Below are 16042 nucleotides of genomic sequence, written 5' to 3' on the forward strand. Positions count from 1 at the left end.
GTGTTTGCTGGCTCCCCCTTCTATAGGGACAGTTTTTCACCTGTGAGGAGCAAGTCCTGGACTGGCTCCCTGATCCAGAGGTGGACCCGGAACTGAAAAGGAATGCAGAGGGGGTTTAGGCGGCTCTGCCCCTATGTAGGGTCTTTCACATCTCTCAGCTGGTCAGTGCTCACCTGGAGACACGAGGGGCCCTCTGAGACCTCCAGGTATTTCTCTGGGTGGCTCTTTCCTCCCCAGTACTTCACCCTGCAGCTCCCACTCCCATCTCTGAAACTCGCAGAGACCCCCAGCTCTCCCCGGGACCCCCTCCCTGAGCTGCGGCCTGGAAGCCGTCTCCACGGTAAGATGGGGCCCTCGGGAGCTCCCCCTCGCTGGTTTCTCAGAGACACTGCCCTTTGCTGTTACCTCTATTTTATCAGGTGTTTTGATTGTTTCATGCGGGAGTGTAAATTCAGATCCTGTCATTCCATAGTGGCCAGTAGGGCAATTTCCCCACCACACTGAGGACGCATTTCCGTGAGGGACACGCACTGGTCATGCCACGCATTGAGAAGTACTGTCACCAGCTGCTACTATGTCCTCTGCCCCGCAGTTCTGCATCCCTGCATGTCCTCCCCACCCAGACGACAGCGACTGGTCCGATAGGAAAGTGCCGATGCAGAGAGAGGTGACCCTCTTCCAAATGCCTGAAGGCACCTCTCTCCCTGGAGCCTGGGAGGCTGCCACTCTCAGCTGCCCGTGGGACGATGAATCACCACCTGCAGGCGGGCAGGCGTGCACCATGAGTGGACGGCAGCGTGATGGGTGAGCGGTTTCCTTCCTACCCCTCCAGCCCCTGCCATGCAGACCAAACACCCAGGACACGGCTCCCCGGGGCAGATGCCTGTTCCGGAGCCTTCCTGCCTGGGCCAAAACCTTGGTTCTGGGACCACGTGCCTCACACTCAGCGTCCCTCTGCCCTGTTTTATATGATTTCCTCAATTCCTTCCTCATGCCCGACTGCTTTTAGCCTGATGCTGCATTGTGGTTCCTTTTCTTTCGCAGTTCTGCAAGTGGGTTCCTCCTTTGATTTCTTCACCGTACCCCTGGCGGCTCCCGGCATTCAGGTGCGTGAGCGCCACTTTTAACTTAGACTGTGGGTTTTTGGAGAATCAGGGCTCTGCCCTGTCTTCTCTATTTGCTAAAAGCATCCGGTGTTTTTCTTGCTAATTAATCTGTGCCATATTATTATGTAGCCCCAGGGCTCTTACTAGAAGATAGAGAACTTGAGAGAGCTCTTCTGTTTTTGAAATTAGAGAAACAGCAACAGAAACACTTTCATATGCCATTGTTAAAATGTGTTCAAAGAAAACAATAACAAAACAACGCAGAATTTTTTTTAAAGGTTCTCAAGTAAGAGTTTTTATTCTGGTTCTGCACTCAATTTCAGGTACCTACAACAGACTATAAGACAAGAGGAATTAGGGAGGGAGCAACACAAACTTCCAGAAAACATTAAAATAGGAAATGTTTGGTACTGCTAATCTCAGACAAGCTAGCAGGTCTTAATTTCAGTCCTAATATTGGGTGATAAAATCCCTAATTCAGATGGGATAATCAATTTAAACAAGACTGCAGCCAGCACAGCTGGGATTGTAACTCCACTGACTTGCAAAAAGTTAGAAAATTCTACGACAGCCGAGAGTCAGGTTGAAAGTTCCGGGTGCAGAGCACCTGCCTGAGGTACGGTTTTGGAAGATGAGGAAGCAGGAGGGGACAGAGCGGTCGGGCGAAGCCCCCGCCGGGAGGAGAGGCACGTGGGGGTGAGGGAGGAGGCCTGAGCCGCGGGGGCACCGGGAGTGGGGGGCCTTACCTGGGCAGCCGGCGGGTGGCAGCCCTGCGGGACTGCGGTGCCTCCGGGCCGCTCCGAGGGGTCTCAGCGAGGGCCTTGGCCCCCGGCCGCGGTGGGGGGCTCTCCGAGGCCGGGGCGGGCCGCGATGGCGGGGCAGCTGGGGACGCCCCCGAGCACGTGGATGCCAGCGTTACTCGAAGGTGTTGGTGTTCCCGCTGCAGCGGGACCTGAGCTGGCCCGGAAACTGGGGAGCGATCTCGCGGGCACTGTTCTTGAAGGAGGCTTCGGGGTCTTCCGGCGACCAGCGGTGGCGGCCCCCTCCCACCTTGGGCTTGGGGTGCCTCCTGGAGCGGGACCCCTGGGACCCGGGGCCGTTGGAGGAGCCCTCAGAGTCTGAGGATGCGGCCTTAGCCGGGAGGGGCAGCTTTGGGGCTGGCGGCTGCTGCTTCTTTCTCGGCCCCGATGGGTCTCCGGCGTTGTCCTCTGGTGGCCACACCAGGGTGGTAGAGCTCGTGTCCTCCAGGTCCTGCCTACGGAGAAACATCAGGGTCACCTAGAGAGCACGTGGGTCCACGGCTGCTGTGTCACCCTGCAGGCCCGAGGAGGGCGGCCCCGTCCCCCAGGGACACCGGGGAGCCCCTGGAAAGCGCCCGGGGTCGGGGGAAGGACCAGGAAAACCAAGAAGCAACCGTGCTCAGCCCTCGGTGGGGCACGTCCACCCTGGATCCCCCGTGTCAGGAATCCCAGGCCGGCAGGAATGAAGCAAAAAGGTGTCAGTGTTGGGGAGAGACACAAGCAGTATATTATTAAGTGGCCAAAAAGCTACAGAGCAAATGGTGTTATGATTGTGAATTCAGAACGATTCCTGGCAGCCTATGCATCGACTGCTAATAGTCACCTCTGGGAAAGGGATTCCAGGAGAACTGTCACTTTTTTCCACATTAAAACAATTTTTTTTTTTTTTGCAATTTTCATACGTAAGGAAAAACAATAAAGATTTTTATTTGGAAGAAAAATAAGGACCAACACAGCAGAGAAAACACTCTGGAAGGAAATATACCAAAATGTAAATGATGATTGGTTTTGAAACGTGAGATTATGGATGGTTGTTTTTTGTTGCTTCTTTTAAATTTCTAAATTATGTTAAACATGCATTACCTTTAAAATGAGAATAAATCACATTGTCATATGATTAGAGCAAAAGGCAGACAGGGATTTGACCACGGGAGAGCCTTTCCGTCGACTGCCCCACCCTGCCCACCGCCCCAGACGGCCTCCAGAGCAACTTGCCTGGACCAGGTTCTGGGTGTTTCCTAAGGAGCCGCCTGTGGTGGGCTGGGGTGGGGAGGGGAGGGTGGGGGTGACTGCATGTGACACCCACTTGGGGGAGGGAGTGCAGCCCCTTCCAGACACCACCACACCCGGGCGGGACCGACCCCCAGCTTCCTTGACCCCCGGCTTCCTTTTGCCCATTTTCACACCCAGGCAGAACTCAGGCAGGTGCCCTATTCATAGTTTAGGCTCCAGGTTGGGTGGCATTATGTGGTAAACAGGCCACATGTGTGCGCGCTGCAGGCAGAGGCCTGTCACCGCATTCACTGATGCTAGAAAAGGCAGGTTCTGGCTCTGGGGGAACGGGCCAGGCACCTGCTCCGCACCCTCAGGCTCACAGCCTCCCTCCCGGGCTTGGCCAGGGTCCTCGCACCCCTGCTGGCCACACGAGGCCCGGCCTCTCCATGCCAGCGAGGCCATCCTGGCACCTAAGGAGCAGAAGGATCCGTCTGGGGAGCCCCAACCTGGTGTTCCCTGAGAACAGGAGGCCCCTGGGTGCTAACAGTCCTGGGGGCACAGCGTGAAGGAGCAGTGGGGAGAGGCTGCTGCCATCCACGGTGTCACCGCGGCCCACCGCTGGCTTGCCTCTGGGACCTGTGTCCGCGTGTCCCCAGGAGCAGGAGGACACCGCAGACCAGATCACCGCCATGTGGCCTGTCCTCCCGGGCTCTGCTCCTGAACAGGAAACGGGGCCCTTCCTGCCAGCAGTGGCCGAGGCGGTAATGACCTCAGGAGGCTCAAGGACACGCAGGGCGTGGCTCCTCCATGGGGCGAACAGGGTGGCGGCGAGGGCAGGGGCCGCGAGGCGCTAAGGCATGTCAGGGTGCCCTGAATCGTGATGTTGCAATCACCGTCTTAGTTTCACTGCTGCCAGGTAGGCATGTGGGACAACCCCCACGGAGCAGACAGAAGAGTATGAAGCAGTATGGGAATCAGGGTTCCCACTGGAACAAGGCTCTGAATCCAAGTGGATTGATGGAAAACTGCTCAACTGCTCAACAAAAAGGGCGAATTGATGGGAGGCTGGCATCTGTGACACAGGAACTGGCCGGCTGACGGCAGACCCAGACAAACCCCCTCGGACACCTGGGAGGGTGCTCCTCTCCCGCAGACCCACGGCGCCCGCGCCCGACACCCCATCGTGCACAAGCACCAAGGGAAGACGCGCCGGGCCTTGGGGATCTTGGCAGCCAGCATCGTCCTCCGGACGTCCAGCTGCTTCTCGGACAACAGGGGAAACAATTAGTCCTATCTGACTTTCCTGGCATCATTTTTGGAGTGTTTCCAATTTTTTTTTTCAAGAAATTGAACTTCCTTTAAAGAGAGTCTCCTTCAGGAGGGCCTTGGGCTCAGCCTAATCAGGGTGGAGGTCATTAGTCCAGGCCCTGCTTCTGCAGGAGGCAGTGGGGTGGCTTCCAGCTGGGCGGAGAGCGATGCCAGGCGCCTGGCTCGGCCCAGACCTGCCCGGAGGAGCACAGCCTGCCCAGGCGTGGACGGCGGCCCCTCCTGGGGAAGGCACTTACTTGCCTTCACTGGAGAAAATCGGAAGCTAGAGCCTCAGTGCCCCCAGACACCTCCCCTGCAGCTGCCAGAGGCCACAGCCTTCCAGTGGGACCCGAGGCTGCCAGGGAAGGACTTAGCCATGACAGGAGCACAGAGGCCAAATGGGGAAATTCCTCCCGTCCCCTTGCTCCTGGCAGTTACTGAGAAGGCTGCGTGGAGAAAGGACCTGCCGAGCCTCCAAAAGGACAAAGCTCTGCAGGGCAGGGACGATTTTCACTCACAGCAGACGGCTCTGGTGCTACATTTCTAAACGTAGAATTGGGGACACCACTGGGAGTGAGGCAAGGCTGAGAAGAGTCGCCCCCTCCATGAAGCCACCCTCTTGCAGCACACTCGCCCCTCTGCACCATCAGCCGTGCGGTCCCGGGATACAGTGAGCACGGTGCACACGCAAGAGAACATCCAAACCGCCGCACCCCATCCCACACTGCAAATCCAGGGACACCAACCCTCCTCGTGCTTTCAGAACTAGCCATTTAGAATTTAGCACTACAGAGACTATATTTTGCAAGTCAACCTTGCCTAAAGTCTTCAAAAATCATTTAAGTGTCAAATTTTGAGTTGAAAACAAAAACCTGCATCAGCTTTGGCTACATTCAATCTTGAGCCCCCTTCACCCTCAAAATTCTTTCCTTCCTGCCTCTCGCTGTGCAGCACGCTCAGCCAGGGGCCCGAGGAGGGGCCTGCAGGGCATGGACTCTCAGGGGCCCAGACGCGGAGACCCCACGAAGGCAGACTCGGGTGGGGAGGGGGCCACCGGCACCTCGTCCCCCAGCCGCCCGGGGCATGTCCTTTCTCTAACCACCTCCGAACTGAAGGCCACAGTGGGTTCAATACTTAGAGATTAAACTTGATCAATTTATGCCCTGCTGGAGATGCACCTATCATCCATTTCTTTACTAGCTCATAAAGAACGCACGTGGGTTCTGGTTTTGAAATGGTCCCCCTTGGCCTGGTGGTGTGAAGACTCCCTGAAGATGCACCAAAAGGAGCGCCTGCATTTTATAAGGTACGCAGGCGAGGAAGGGCTCCTGGAGAGAAAGGACCTCCCAGAAGGAAAGCCTGATGTAGAGAGACACAAAACAAAACCCAGAATAAAGCCCCGTCCTGGCCCTGATTACAGAAACGGAGGCAGATTAAACGGGGGTCAGCAGACTGAATGTGAGCTCTGCGGAGGAGAATGAAACGCAGTCTCCCGACAGCGGAGAGGCAGCGAGAGCAAAAAACAGCGAAAATGACGACGGGTACACCAGGGAGTCAAGGAATGACTCCCCACTGTGCAAAGCCCGAGAAACTGAGGAACTAATTACCAGCTAAGACTCCAAATGCCGCCTGGAGTGGCACTGAGAGGGAGACAAAGGAAGGGCTTTACTCAAAATAGGAGGAATTGAAGTTCAATTCTAAAATAGTGATTCGCAATGTTGAGTTTAGTGAAAATTGTCAACAGTAGACATATCTCTCCGTATTCCTTTATTACATGCTGTAATTTGGATACCAGAATTTTGGGATCCACAAAAATATGCTGCTATTTTAAACAAAAGCCTATACGCATCCAGAGAAAGAATGGAGGACCGTGCCATATGTTTTCGAGAACCTAAGGAAACACTATGGAGCTAAGCCGACTGCACACCCGCTAACATGTTTGTTTTTCTGTTGGTTCCTCCTTCCGACAGGCCCGAGGCGTCCCCTGCGTTCCGGACCCTGGCGCCCGGGGTTCAGGCGGATCAGCCCGGCCCGGCCCACAAGGGCTCCTGCCTCCCGGGAAAGCGCACGGCCCACTGGGGGCCCCTGTGGGCCTTGGGCCTCGTGGGCCAGGGGGGCCCTCGCTGTAAGGCTGGTTCCACTGGGAAGTACAGGGGGGCCCAACCGGGATGTTTCGCTCCCCCTTTCCGAGGAGCCCTCTCCCCCTGGTTCTTCTCGCCCTTGGTTGTGCAGCAGGTGTCTGCTGACAGCTCTGGCTTCCTCCTGCCCCCCACCCCACCCCACCCCCACCCTAACAGCCTCCAACCACACCCCAGGGGTCTCCAAGTCCTAGGGACCCCAACTGCCAAATCTTTCCCAGCTGGGGCCATACCGAACTGCCTTAGGTTGGGCCTCGCGTTCCCCAAGCCCACCTCCAGCTGCCTCCCCACACGAGGACCAAGCAGAGCAAACTGCCCCCAAGGCGAAGGCGAATCTGCTCTTGGCCCCCCCACTCTGCAGCTGGAGCCTGATTGGCTCCTAAGGACCACCCCAAACTAAGAGATTGGGGCTGTGCCCTGAGCCCCTCTCTGCAACGCTTGCTCAAAATCCCCCTTCACCTTTTTGTACTCCCTTGACTCCAAGTTCATGGCCCTGAGGCTCCAACCTAGATACCCTCTCTTTGGCCCCATGGACTTGGGGTTTTGCCTGCTCCCTGGTGTAAAAAGAAATAAAACAAAATAGTGTTACTATGGCCAAGAGCTTTAGACGGAGTGGGAGGTCGTTCTGGAGGTGACACCTATGCAAATCTCAGCCAGGTATCACAAACTGCCACAGTGTGCAAAGCCTCAAGCAACAATGTTCCCGAAATCCCTAAGGACATGGGAGCACAAACAAACCAAAAGATAACTCAGAAAGCTGTCTAACAAGAAGGACTTCGGGAGCCCTGCCCCAATATCCACCAATCACAAACAACTTATGTAATCTTGTTTTTCATTAAAAACCCTTGTGTGGAAGTGCCAAGAACCAGACGCGATTTGGGCTGCTACCTGAGCTTGTACTCACTGAACTGCAATTCTATGACCCCTAATAAATGTCCTTGTTGCCTTGCAGCTTAGTTTGTGATTTCCCAGTTGATGCTGGGTCTCTGCTTTTCCATATGGACTTTGCTTTGGCTCACTTTGTTAGCTCTTAGCAATCCCTAGCACAGCAGATGAAAATCTGTTCACCCCACTGCAGCCCCCAGAAACCCACCTGCCTCTCCCATCCCGCCCCCGAGACTCACCTGGCCAAGCTGAGCCGGGGCCAGTCTCTCCCCACCCCTGCAGGGGGAGGCAGGTGGCTGCCCTTTCTTTGCCTTATGGTTAGACTTAGAGGGCCTCTAACTCTTTCCTTGAATCTTTACAAATAATTCTTCAAGGGATAGCAAAATAATGCAGGATACAGGATCGGGGTCAGAGGGACAAATAAACATCAGGTAAAAGATGCTCTGTTTCTGCAGGAATACCTCTAGAAGTACACTCCGAGCGGGAAGTGCCCTGCCTCGGGTTTCCTTCTCAAGTGCTTGGAGGTCAACTTGGGAACAGATTAAAGGGGCAAAGAAGTAAATAACATTCAGGGGGTGAAAAGTTGGGCATACTTACATTTCTGGAGCCTCCTGAAGTAGGGGTGACTTTATATGAGAGCAAGAAAGAGCATACTTGTTTTGGCTGATCTTAATAAGCGCACTTCGAGGGCAAAATTCCTGTAATAAGACCAAGAGAGCTCACTCAGATTGAATCAGAAACGCCCACCGTTCAGATGCTATTTTATTCTGGTTCGGCGCCCGTTTATAAATGCTGTTAGCCGCTCTGCGGGGTGACACGACAGCAGTTTGAACTCGGGGCCCAGGCTGACAACTGCTTGCTGACTAAGAGTCCTGTCTGCGTCCGCTCTGCCCTATTCTGTGTCACTTGCCAAGGGCATCTGCAGGACGCCCCCTCGCCAGCCACCTTCCTTTCCGGCTGCCTTCGACCTGGGTGTCTAGGACCTTGTGACGCTCCCCCTTCAGCCCCACAGAACCGTCTCTGTGCCTGCCCTGCCCAGGCCACGCTGCCCGGCCCTGCAGCTCCTCCTCACCCAGTCGCCCCATCTCTCCCCACACCTGGGTGCAGGCCCGAGGACGTCTCAGAAGGGCCGCGGTTTGCACCCCCCCCACCATGTCCAGTGGAGACCCCCGGGACAGCCCCATGCTCCTCCTGCCAAGCAAACAGCTCCAGGGAACTCTGTTGTCTCTACGGGGTTTCCCTCCCTGGATGATGAGAAGACGCCCCCCGTCCCTGCGTTCTGCAGATGGGATACGGGGCCCCCACAGCCGTTGGCCACGAACAACTGCATCCTTAGCCTTAAATCCAACATTCATTTCCCATGCCCCAGCCCTGGTGGAAATACCTCGTGCTACGGTCAAGAATTTACTGGATATTTTCATTGTGTGAACGAGGCAGTTTAGCACCAGAGATTCGGATTCCAGCCCTACTGCCCACCAGCTGTGTGACCTAACTCGCTTTGATCCCCTTATCTGGAAATGGGGATCGTAATAGTTACTGTTACCACAGCCCAGCGGGGTTGTGGGAATTACACTGTCCCTCCGTGTAAAGGGCTGGGCCAGCCCCGGACACAGGACGTGCTCCACATGCCTCATCCGTCAGCTGCTGCTTCACTGGCTGGTTTTTTGCTTGTCAGTTGATTTTTCAGGTACATTAAGTGATCATCAAAATGGTGTTATTTTCTTTTAAAATTTCATTCAAGTAATTTTAAAAATAACTGTGAGACCCTTCTCTTCAGTAGGGGCTGTGCTGGGGACACGAAGGCGGGTAAGATGGTCCCTGCATTTAAGGAATTGGGGGTCTGTGGGGGAGGGGAAAGGGTGGGCAGAGGGTCTCTAAGGCGGTTCTCAGCAGGGTCCGAATAAGTGGAGCCTTTAGGGTGACAGGAGTTTTCTGTGGCGAGGAAAGGTGACAGAAGTTTAGGAAAAGATAAAACCCCAGACGCTTGAAAAAGCCCCTTGTGTTCTGGAAACAGGGTTCCTACCACAAGGCTGGAGGCCAAACTCAAGCAAAATGCGTGGAAAAGGGTATTTTCCACCTCGGTGTAAGGAAGGAGTTCTTAAACAAAACACAAGGGCAGTTCATCAAGGAGATGGATAAAGCTGACCGTATTAAACTAAAGCTTCTCTATCAAGAAAGACTGCGCGAGCAAAATGAAAGACAAGCAACAGGCAGGAAGGACACTGGCAAGTTGGCAAGAATTACCATCGAGAAAATGCAGAGAACTCCCACAGATCTATAAAAGAGACAAAGGAGCCAACAGAAATGCAGGTGCCTGACAAGCAGCTGGTGAGCCGGCCAGTGCACGTGGAGGAGATAAAGCTGCTGGAGCCACCGCGACTCTGGCCGTGTGTTCTGCAGAAGATTCTAGAAGGAGGCTACGCAGGGACTGCGGCTGCAGTCATCCCTGCCAACACCCAATACTCTGTGTGCCAGGCACAAAACTAGACTTTTTACATAGATTTTCTTTAAGCCTCACAATTACCCTGCAAGATGTACATGCCAGTCTGCCCACTTCACACATGCTGAGACTGAGCCTCGCAGAGAAGCAGCCTGGCTGCGGCCCGAGAACCGACAAAGGGCACAGCGAGGGGCTCTGAGCCCAGGGCAGGCCCTTAAAAGCCTTGCTCTTCCCACTCGGCCCGACCCAGCACATCCCTGTCCCCTGGGGAAGGCTCCAAGGCGGTCAGGGATGGGAACCAGGCGGTGGCTCCCCCAGGGCCAGGGAGTGCAGGACAGGAGTGAGGGAGGGGAACGGCCATGAGCTTGACCTTGACAGGTGGAGTTGATGCGGTGGCTCCCCGGAGGGGCAGGGCCAGGAAGACCCAGCTGGAAACACAGGGTCAGAGCTCAGGGCAGAGTGGGGACCACACCACTGCACAGGGACGCAGGGCAGGGGGGCAGAGGGGGAGAGGGCTGGGGGCAGGGCGGGGGCAGAGGGGGAGAGGGCTGGAGGCAGGGCAGGGGGCAGAGGGGGAGAGGGCTGGGGACAGGGCAGGGGGGGCAGAGAGGGAGAGGGCTGGGGGCAGGGCAGGGGGCAGAGGGAGAGGGCTGGGGACAGGGCGGGGGGCAGAGGGGGAGAGGGCTGGGGACAGGGCGGGGGGGCAGAGGGGGAGAGGGCTGGGGGCAGGGCAGGGGGCAGAGGGGGAGAGGGCTGGGGACAGGGCGGGGGGCAGAGGGGGAGAGGGCTGGGGACAGGGCGGGGGGGCAGAGGGGGAGAGGGCTGGGGGCAGGGCAGGGGGAGACCAGGAGAACCCACATGTGCAGGTGGCAGAGAAGCCCAAGCCTGGAGGGAGCAGAAGGGGGAGCAGAGGGAGGCCCCGCGGGACCCCAGGGAGGAGAGCCTCCCCCTCCCCCCAGCAGGTGCTGCAGCGCAGACGGACACCACTGGTCGAGATGTCAGTAAGGGCAGACTTTGTGTTGCTGAGCGGCTGGAATCAAACTTTTTCTAAATAAATGAAAGCCCACTTACTCTCCGGTTGTTACACTTCAGAACGGTGTACAATTTATTTGCTGTGTCATCCTGGTTCGGGAGCGCTATGACAATGGCAGGGACGTAGAAGTCAAATCCTTTTGGTATCACAATTTTGGCAAACACGTAATCTCCAACCTGCAGATAAGAACATTTCCACAGCGAACGTTTCCTTATAGCTCTTACAGACAGCATTAACATGAGCTTAAAACACCCCAAGAGTTACACGTACTGAAGCTGGGAATCAAACACTTATTTTCCGCACAGTTGGGAAAGTGCCTGAAGTTCCTGTGGATGCTGGGCTTGGCGGGCCACGCCCGGAGCTCTGGGATCAGTTTGGGGCCCCATTTAGCAGGACTTGGATGACCAGCAAAGGGTCCGGGGGATGGTCAGCAACATGGTGAGAGGTCTGGAAACTTCTGCAGGAAGACATTCCTGTGACGGGGCCCGGCATAGGCTGCCGGGCATGTGTCACCGTGGGGGGCTGGCCACCCGGGAGTCTGGCCCAGGGTTGTGCCGCGGCTGGCGGGGAGGCGGTGATGGGCACCCGCACAGAGCTGTGCTCCTCCGGGCTCACACTGCCCAGGAAGTAACAGCAGGGGAGGCTGGAGACTTCCTCTCCTCCTCGGCCTCGGGGCAGGGTTAGGGCAGCAGCAGCTTGTATGAATTTACAGACAGATGGAGACACCTCAGCCCCCTCATCTGGGGATGCACACTCGGGGCTGACTGTCCAGGAAAGGCCACCTCTGTCCTTGGGACCTTCAGCAGTTGAAGTGTCAAGAACCCTGGCAGCTCCCGGCACCCCCCCAGCTCCCCACGGTCTCCTGACCCCACGAGGGCCGAGCAAGTTGGTGCAGCCATGAGCTGCCCACGGGGCGCTGGTCCATCAGGGCCCATCAGGGTCACGCGGCAGCAGGTCCCAGGAGCACAACACGAGCTCCCTGAGGGGCCCAGCTGGGGGCTCGGGAAAGGCCCAGCAGGTGGCCCTGCCACGGCCCTTACCCCAAACTCAGCGGGGGTGCGCGGCGCAGGTACCTGGAGCAGCGGGCAGGGCATGGCGCCCCCCACGGGCGTGATAAAGGAGGTGGGCACCACCTTGGTGTCTCCGTACCTGAAGCCCACCAGCGCGTGGGAGGGGCTTACACACTTCTTCACGACCCCTGCGAGGAACCAAAGAGGGGGCGGCCGCTGAGCACAGGGCAGGACGGTTCCCTTCTGCACTGTGCCTGGAGACAAACATCCCCTTCCTGGAGACACCCTCTTGCCCTCTGTTCACTGGGGCCCTCATCTGTTTATTTTAGCCACACGCACTCCTATAATACTTAAAGACGGAAAAAGTAAATGCGAACGCCCATCAAAATCAGGGTGTTGTCTAGTATTAGATCAATGAAAAGGTAACAGGTTCAACATGTCAAATGACTTCCCTAAAATATACAACCAAAATATACAGCCTCAGGGTTCTCTCGCCAGCCCCTCCTTCCCTATGGATCCTCCCACAATTTCAATGACACTTTTGTGCTGATGTCTCAAGATCTCTATCTCCAGACAGACTCCCTCCCCGGACGCTAGACCCACCCGCACCTTCCCTGTCTGATGCCTCCGTGTGGGCATCTTGTGGGGGCCTTCAGCCCCTCGCGTCCCAGGTCATGCCCCCCCACCTCCCTGCCTGTCCCTCTCTATGCCCCGTGGCCCCCGCAGACCTGAGTGTCATGCCCCACTGCTCCCTCTTCCTCACCACCCTCGTCCAGACAGGACTAAGGCCCATTAATGCCCTCTGCAATATCTCCTGCAGGTGTCTATTTTCCTCCGTCCTCACTGCCATCAGTGCAGTTTAGGAATGTCACTTCCCGCTGCCAGCAAGGGCCTCAACAGATTCCTTCCTGAAGACAAGAATTTTAGTCTACTCACCACATGGGCCCGGCACTTTGGGAATACTGAATACATGCAATATAGTAGGTGCGTGGCAAAAAGTTGTTTACCAAACAAATGAGAGAATAAAATAAAAACTTCTGGCTACTTTTGCCAAAATATGGAGCAAAACCCCATCATCATTTCATTTGACAAGCAGAATACCTCAGTCCCGCTCAAGAAAAGTCACAATTCCAGGCAAAGCACTGTTTGAGAGCTGCTGGTCCTCAATATCAAATCATTTAACAACAGAGTCTTATAAAATGAAAACATCTACCTGGAAAATAAAAGCCGTTTTCATCACATCTTGCAATAACCTTCTGCCCTTTGAGAGGATCTGGCCTTTTTGATTTGATCTTCTTTGTTGGATTTACCTGCAGTTTCTGTTGCTAAAAAATATAAAACATTCATGATTAATGAGAAAAAGTCAATACAGATTGTGGAAGTTACAGATACTGGGTAGCTTGGGATTCTCCAACTACTCAAGATCACGTTTGAAGAATTACAGAACATATGTATACTCTACGCTCGCTTTGGAGTACATGTTCTTCTTTGTTAATTAAATTACCCTTACGGTAAGGGCAATTTCTGTCCTTGTCGTTTTTATATCTAGCTCCAAGTAAAAGGAGATTTGGATAACTAATTAAAGAAAAGGGAAATAAAAATTTTATCTATACCTAGTTCCTGAAACCCTACAATCATCTCTATACTTTATCTCTTTGAAACACAATATTCCAAAGATTTCTAACATGTCATTATAGGAGCCCTGGAATTTACACAGAGACATCTCTGTAATGATTTTCACAAGTTCCACTCCGTGTCACATCAAACAATTGTTTGTGTGTGTCTGTGTGTGTCCTTAATACTTGTATCTTGGAATGATGAGCCGTATTTTGGCTGGGCTTTTTCGAATAGGTTTGTTCATGATGAGATGTGAGAAAGAAAAGGGTTATTTTTGATCAATGGGTGACCCTTTATCTCTCCCTCTAAATGAAGGTGATAAACAGTTCAGCTTCTGAATATGCAATTGTCTGTTCAATACTATATATTTTTGGTAGTTTCTTTTTGGTCCTTGGTGACTTTGTAATAAGTTTTGAAATAGGAAGTGAGAGTCCTACAACTTTGTTCTTTCTCAAGATGGATTTGGCGATTTGGGACCCCTTGTCATTTCATATGAGCTTTTCCATTTCTGCAAAAATAGGCTGTTGGGATTTTGATTGAGATTACACTGAATCTTTAAATCGCTTGGGGGTAGTACTGACATCTTAATGATATTAAGTCTTCTGACCCATGAGCATGGGCTATCTTTGCATTTATTTAGGTCTTCTCTCTTTCAGCAATGGTTTGTAGTTTTCATTGTACAAGTCCTTTACATCTTGGTTAAATTTATTTCAGCATATTTTCTTTTAGCTACTATTATAAATGTTTTCTTGATTTCCTTTCCGGATTTGTGTGTGTGTGTATGTGTGTGCGTGTGTGTTGATTTCATATCCTGCCACTTTGCTAAATACATTTATTGGCTCTAGTAGCTTTCTTATAGACTATTGGGGATTTTCTATAGTTTTCTATAGTCATACCATCTGTGAATAGGGATAGTTTTACTTCTTTCTTTCCAGTTTGGATACCTTTTATTTCTTTTTCTTGTGTAACTGCTCTGGCAAGAACTTCCAGTAAAATGTTGAATAGCAGTGGTGAACACAGGCATCCTTATCTTGTCCCTGATCTTAGGGAAAAGTTTTCAGTCTTTCACCACTGAGTACGATGTTAGCTTTGGGTTTTTTATATATGTCCTTCTATTCCCAGTTTTCTGAGGGTTTTTATCAGGAAACAGTGCTGGATTTTGTCAAATGTCTTTTCTGCATCAATTGATATAATCAAGCGGGTCTTTCCCTTCAATAGCATGGTATATTACATTGATTTTCTCATGTTGAACTCCCTTGTCATCCCTGGGATAAATCCCACGTGGCCATGGTGTCTAATCCTTTTAATATGTTGTTGGATATGATTTGCAAGCATTTCGTTGACGATTTTTGCATCTGTAATCCTAAGGGATATTGGTCTGTAATTTTCTTTTCTTTAATATCTTTATTTGTCTTTGGTATTAGAGTGATGCTGGCCTTACAGAATGGGTGAAGAAGTGTTCCCTTCTCTTCAATATTTTGGAAGAGTTTGAGCAGGATAGGTAGTAATTCTTCTTGGAACGTTTGGTGTAATTCTACAGTGAAGTCATCTTTGTTGAGACGTTTTTGATTACTGATTCAATCTCTTTACTGGTTATTGGTCTGATGAGATCTTTTATTTCTCCTTGAGTCAGTTAGGTAGTTCATGTTTCTAGAAATTTGTCCTAATCATCTAGGTTACCTAATTTGTTGTCATACAGTTGTTCATAGTATTCTTCTTATTATCCTTTTTATCTCTAGCAATGCCCCCTTTCATTTCTGATTTTAGTTATTTGCATCCTCTTTCTGTTGTCAGTCTAGCTAGAGGTTTATCAATTTCATTGATCTTTTCAAAGAACAAACTTTTGGTTTTTTGCTAATTCTATTTTTTCTATGCTTATTTGATTTAACCCTGCTGTAATCTTTAATTCCTTCTTCTGCTCACTTGGGTTTTAGTTTGTTCTCCTTTTTCTAGTTCCTCCAGGTGTGAGGTAGGTTACTGATTTAAGATCTTTTTGTAATGTAGGCATTTAGAGCTATAAATTTCCCTCTGAGCCCTGACTTTGCCACATCCCATAAGTTTTCGTATGGTGTGTTTTCATTTTTGTTGTCTCAAGATACTTCCTAATTTCCCTTGTGATTTCTTCCTTGACCCAATGGTTGTTTAAAACATGTTAATTTCTACATATTTGTGAATTTTCCAATTCTCCCTGTCACTGATTTCTAGTTTTATTTCATCTCCTCTATTTCCCTATTGATCTTCTGCCCAGATGTTCTACTCATTATTGAAAAGTGGTACACTGAAGTCTCTTACCATTAATGTAGAACTGTCTATTTCTCCTTTCAAATCTGTCAATGTTTGCTTCATATATTTTGAGACTCTGTTGTTATGTGCATATATATTTATAATTCTTAAAACCTCTTGATGAATTGGCCCTTTTATCAATATATAGTGCCCTTCTTTCTTCCTTGTACAGTTGTTTTACTTAAAATCTATTTTGTCTGATATTAG

At 52.2% G+C, this 16042-nt stretch overlaps 1 protein-coding gene across 8 annotated transcripts in view; it reads right to left on the reverse strand.

Moving 5' to 3' along the window:
* Positions 1-1378: 1378 nt before the first annotated feature.
* VWA3B (von Willebrand factor A domain containing 3B) overlaps positions 1379-16042 on the reverse strand; it is a 139343-nt gene continuing 124679 nt past the window's right edge. For 7 of the 8 annotated variants that reach the window (XM_037807120.1, XM_037807123.1, XM_037807124.1 and 4 more), the window contains 5 exons: positions 13149-13260; positions 11999-12123; positions 10964-11101; positions 8050-8150; positions 1379-2361 (listed from right to left, as the gene is read on the reverse strand). In XM_037807120.1, the coding sequence (XP_037663048.1) occupies positions 2022-2361; positions 8050-8150; positions 10964-11101; positions 11999-12123; positions 13149-13260 (816 nt within the window). In that variant the 3' untranslated portion in view covers positions 1379-2021. Of the gene's footprint in view, positions 2362-8049; positions 8151-10963; positions 11102-11998; positions 12124-13148; positions 13261-16042 lie in introns of those variants that run through there. The other variant, XR_005212385.1, reaches the window with a different exon arrangement.

Source organism: Choloepus didactylus, chromosome 17, assembly GCF_015220235.1.
Source record: "Choloepus didactylus isolate mChoDid1 chromosome 17, mChoDid1.pri, whole genome shotgun sequence".
In the NCBI taxonomy this organism is placed as follows: Eukaryota; Metazoa; Chordata; class Mammalia; order Pilosa; family Megalonychidae; genus Choloepus; species Choloepus didactylus.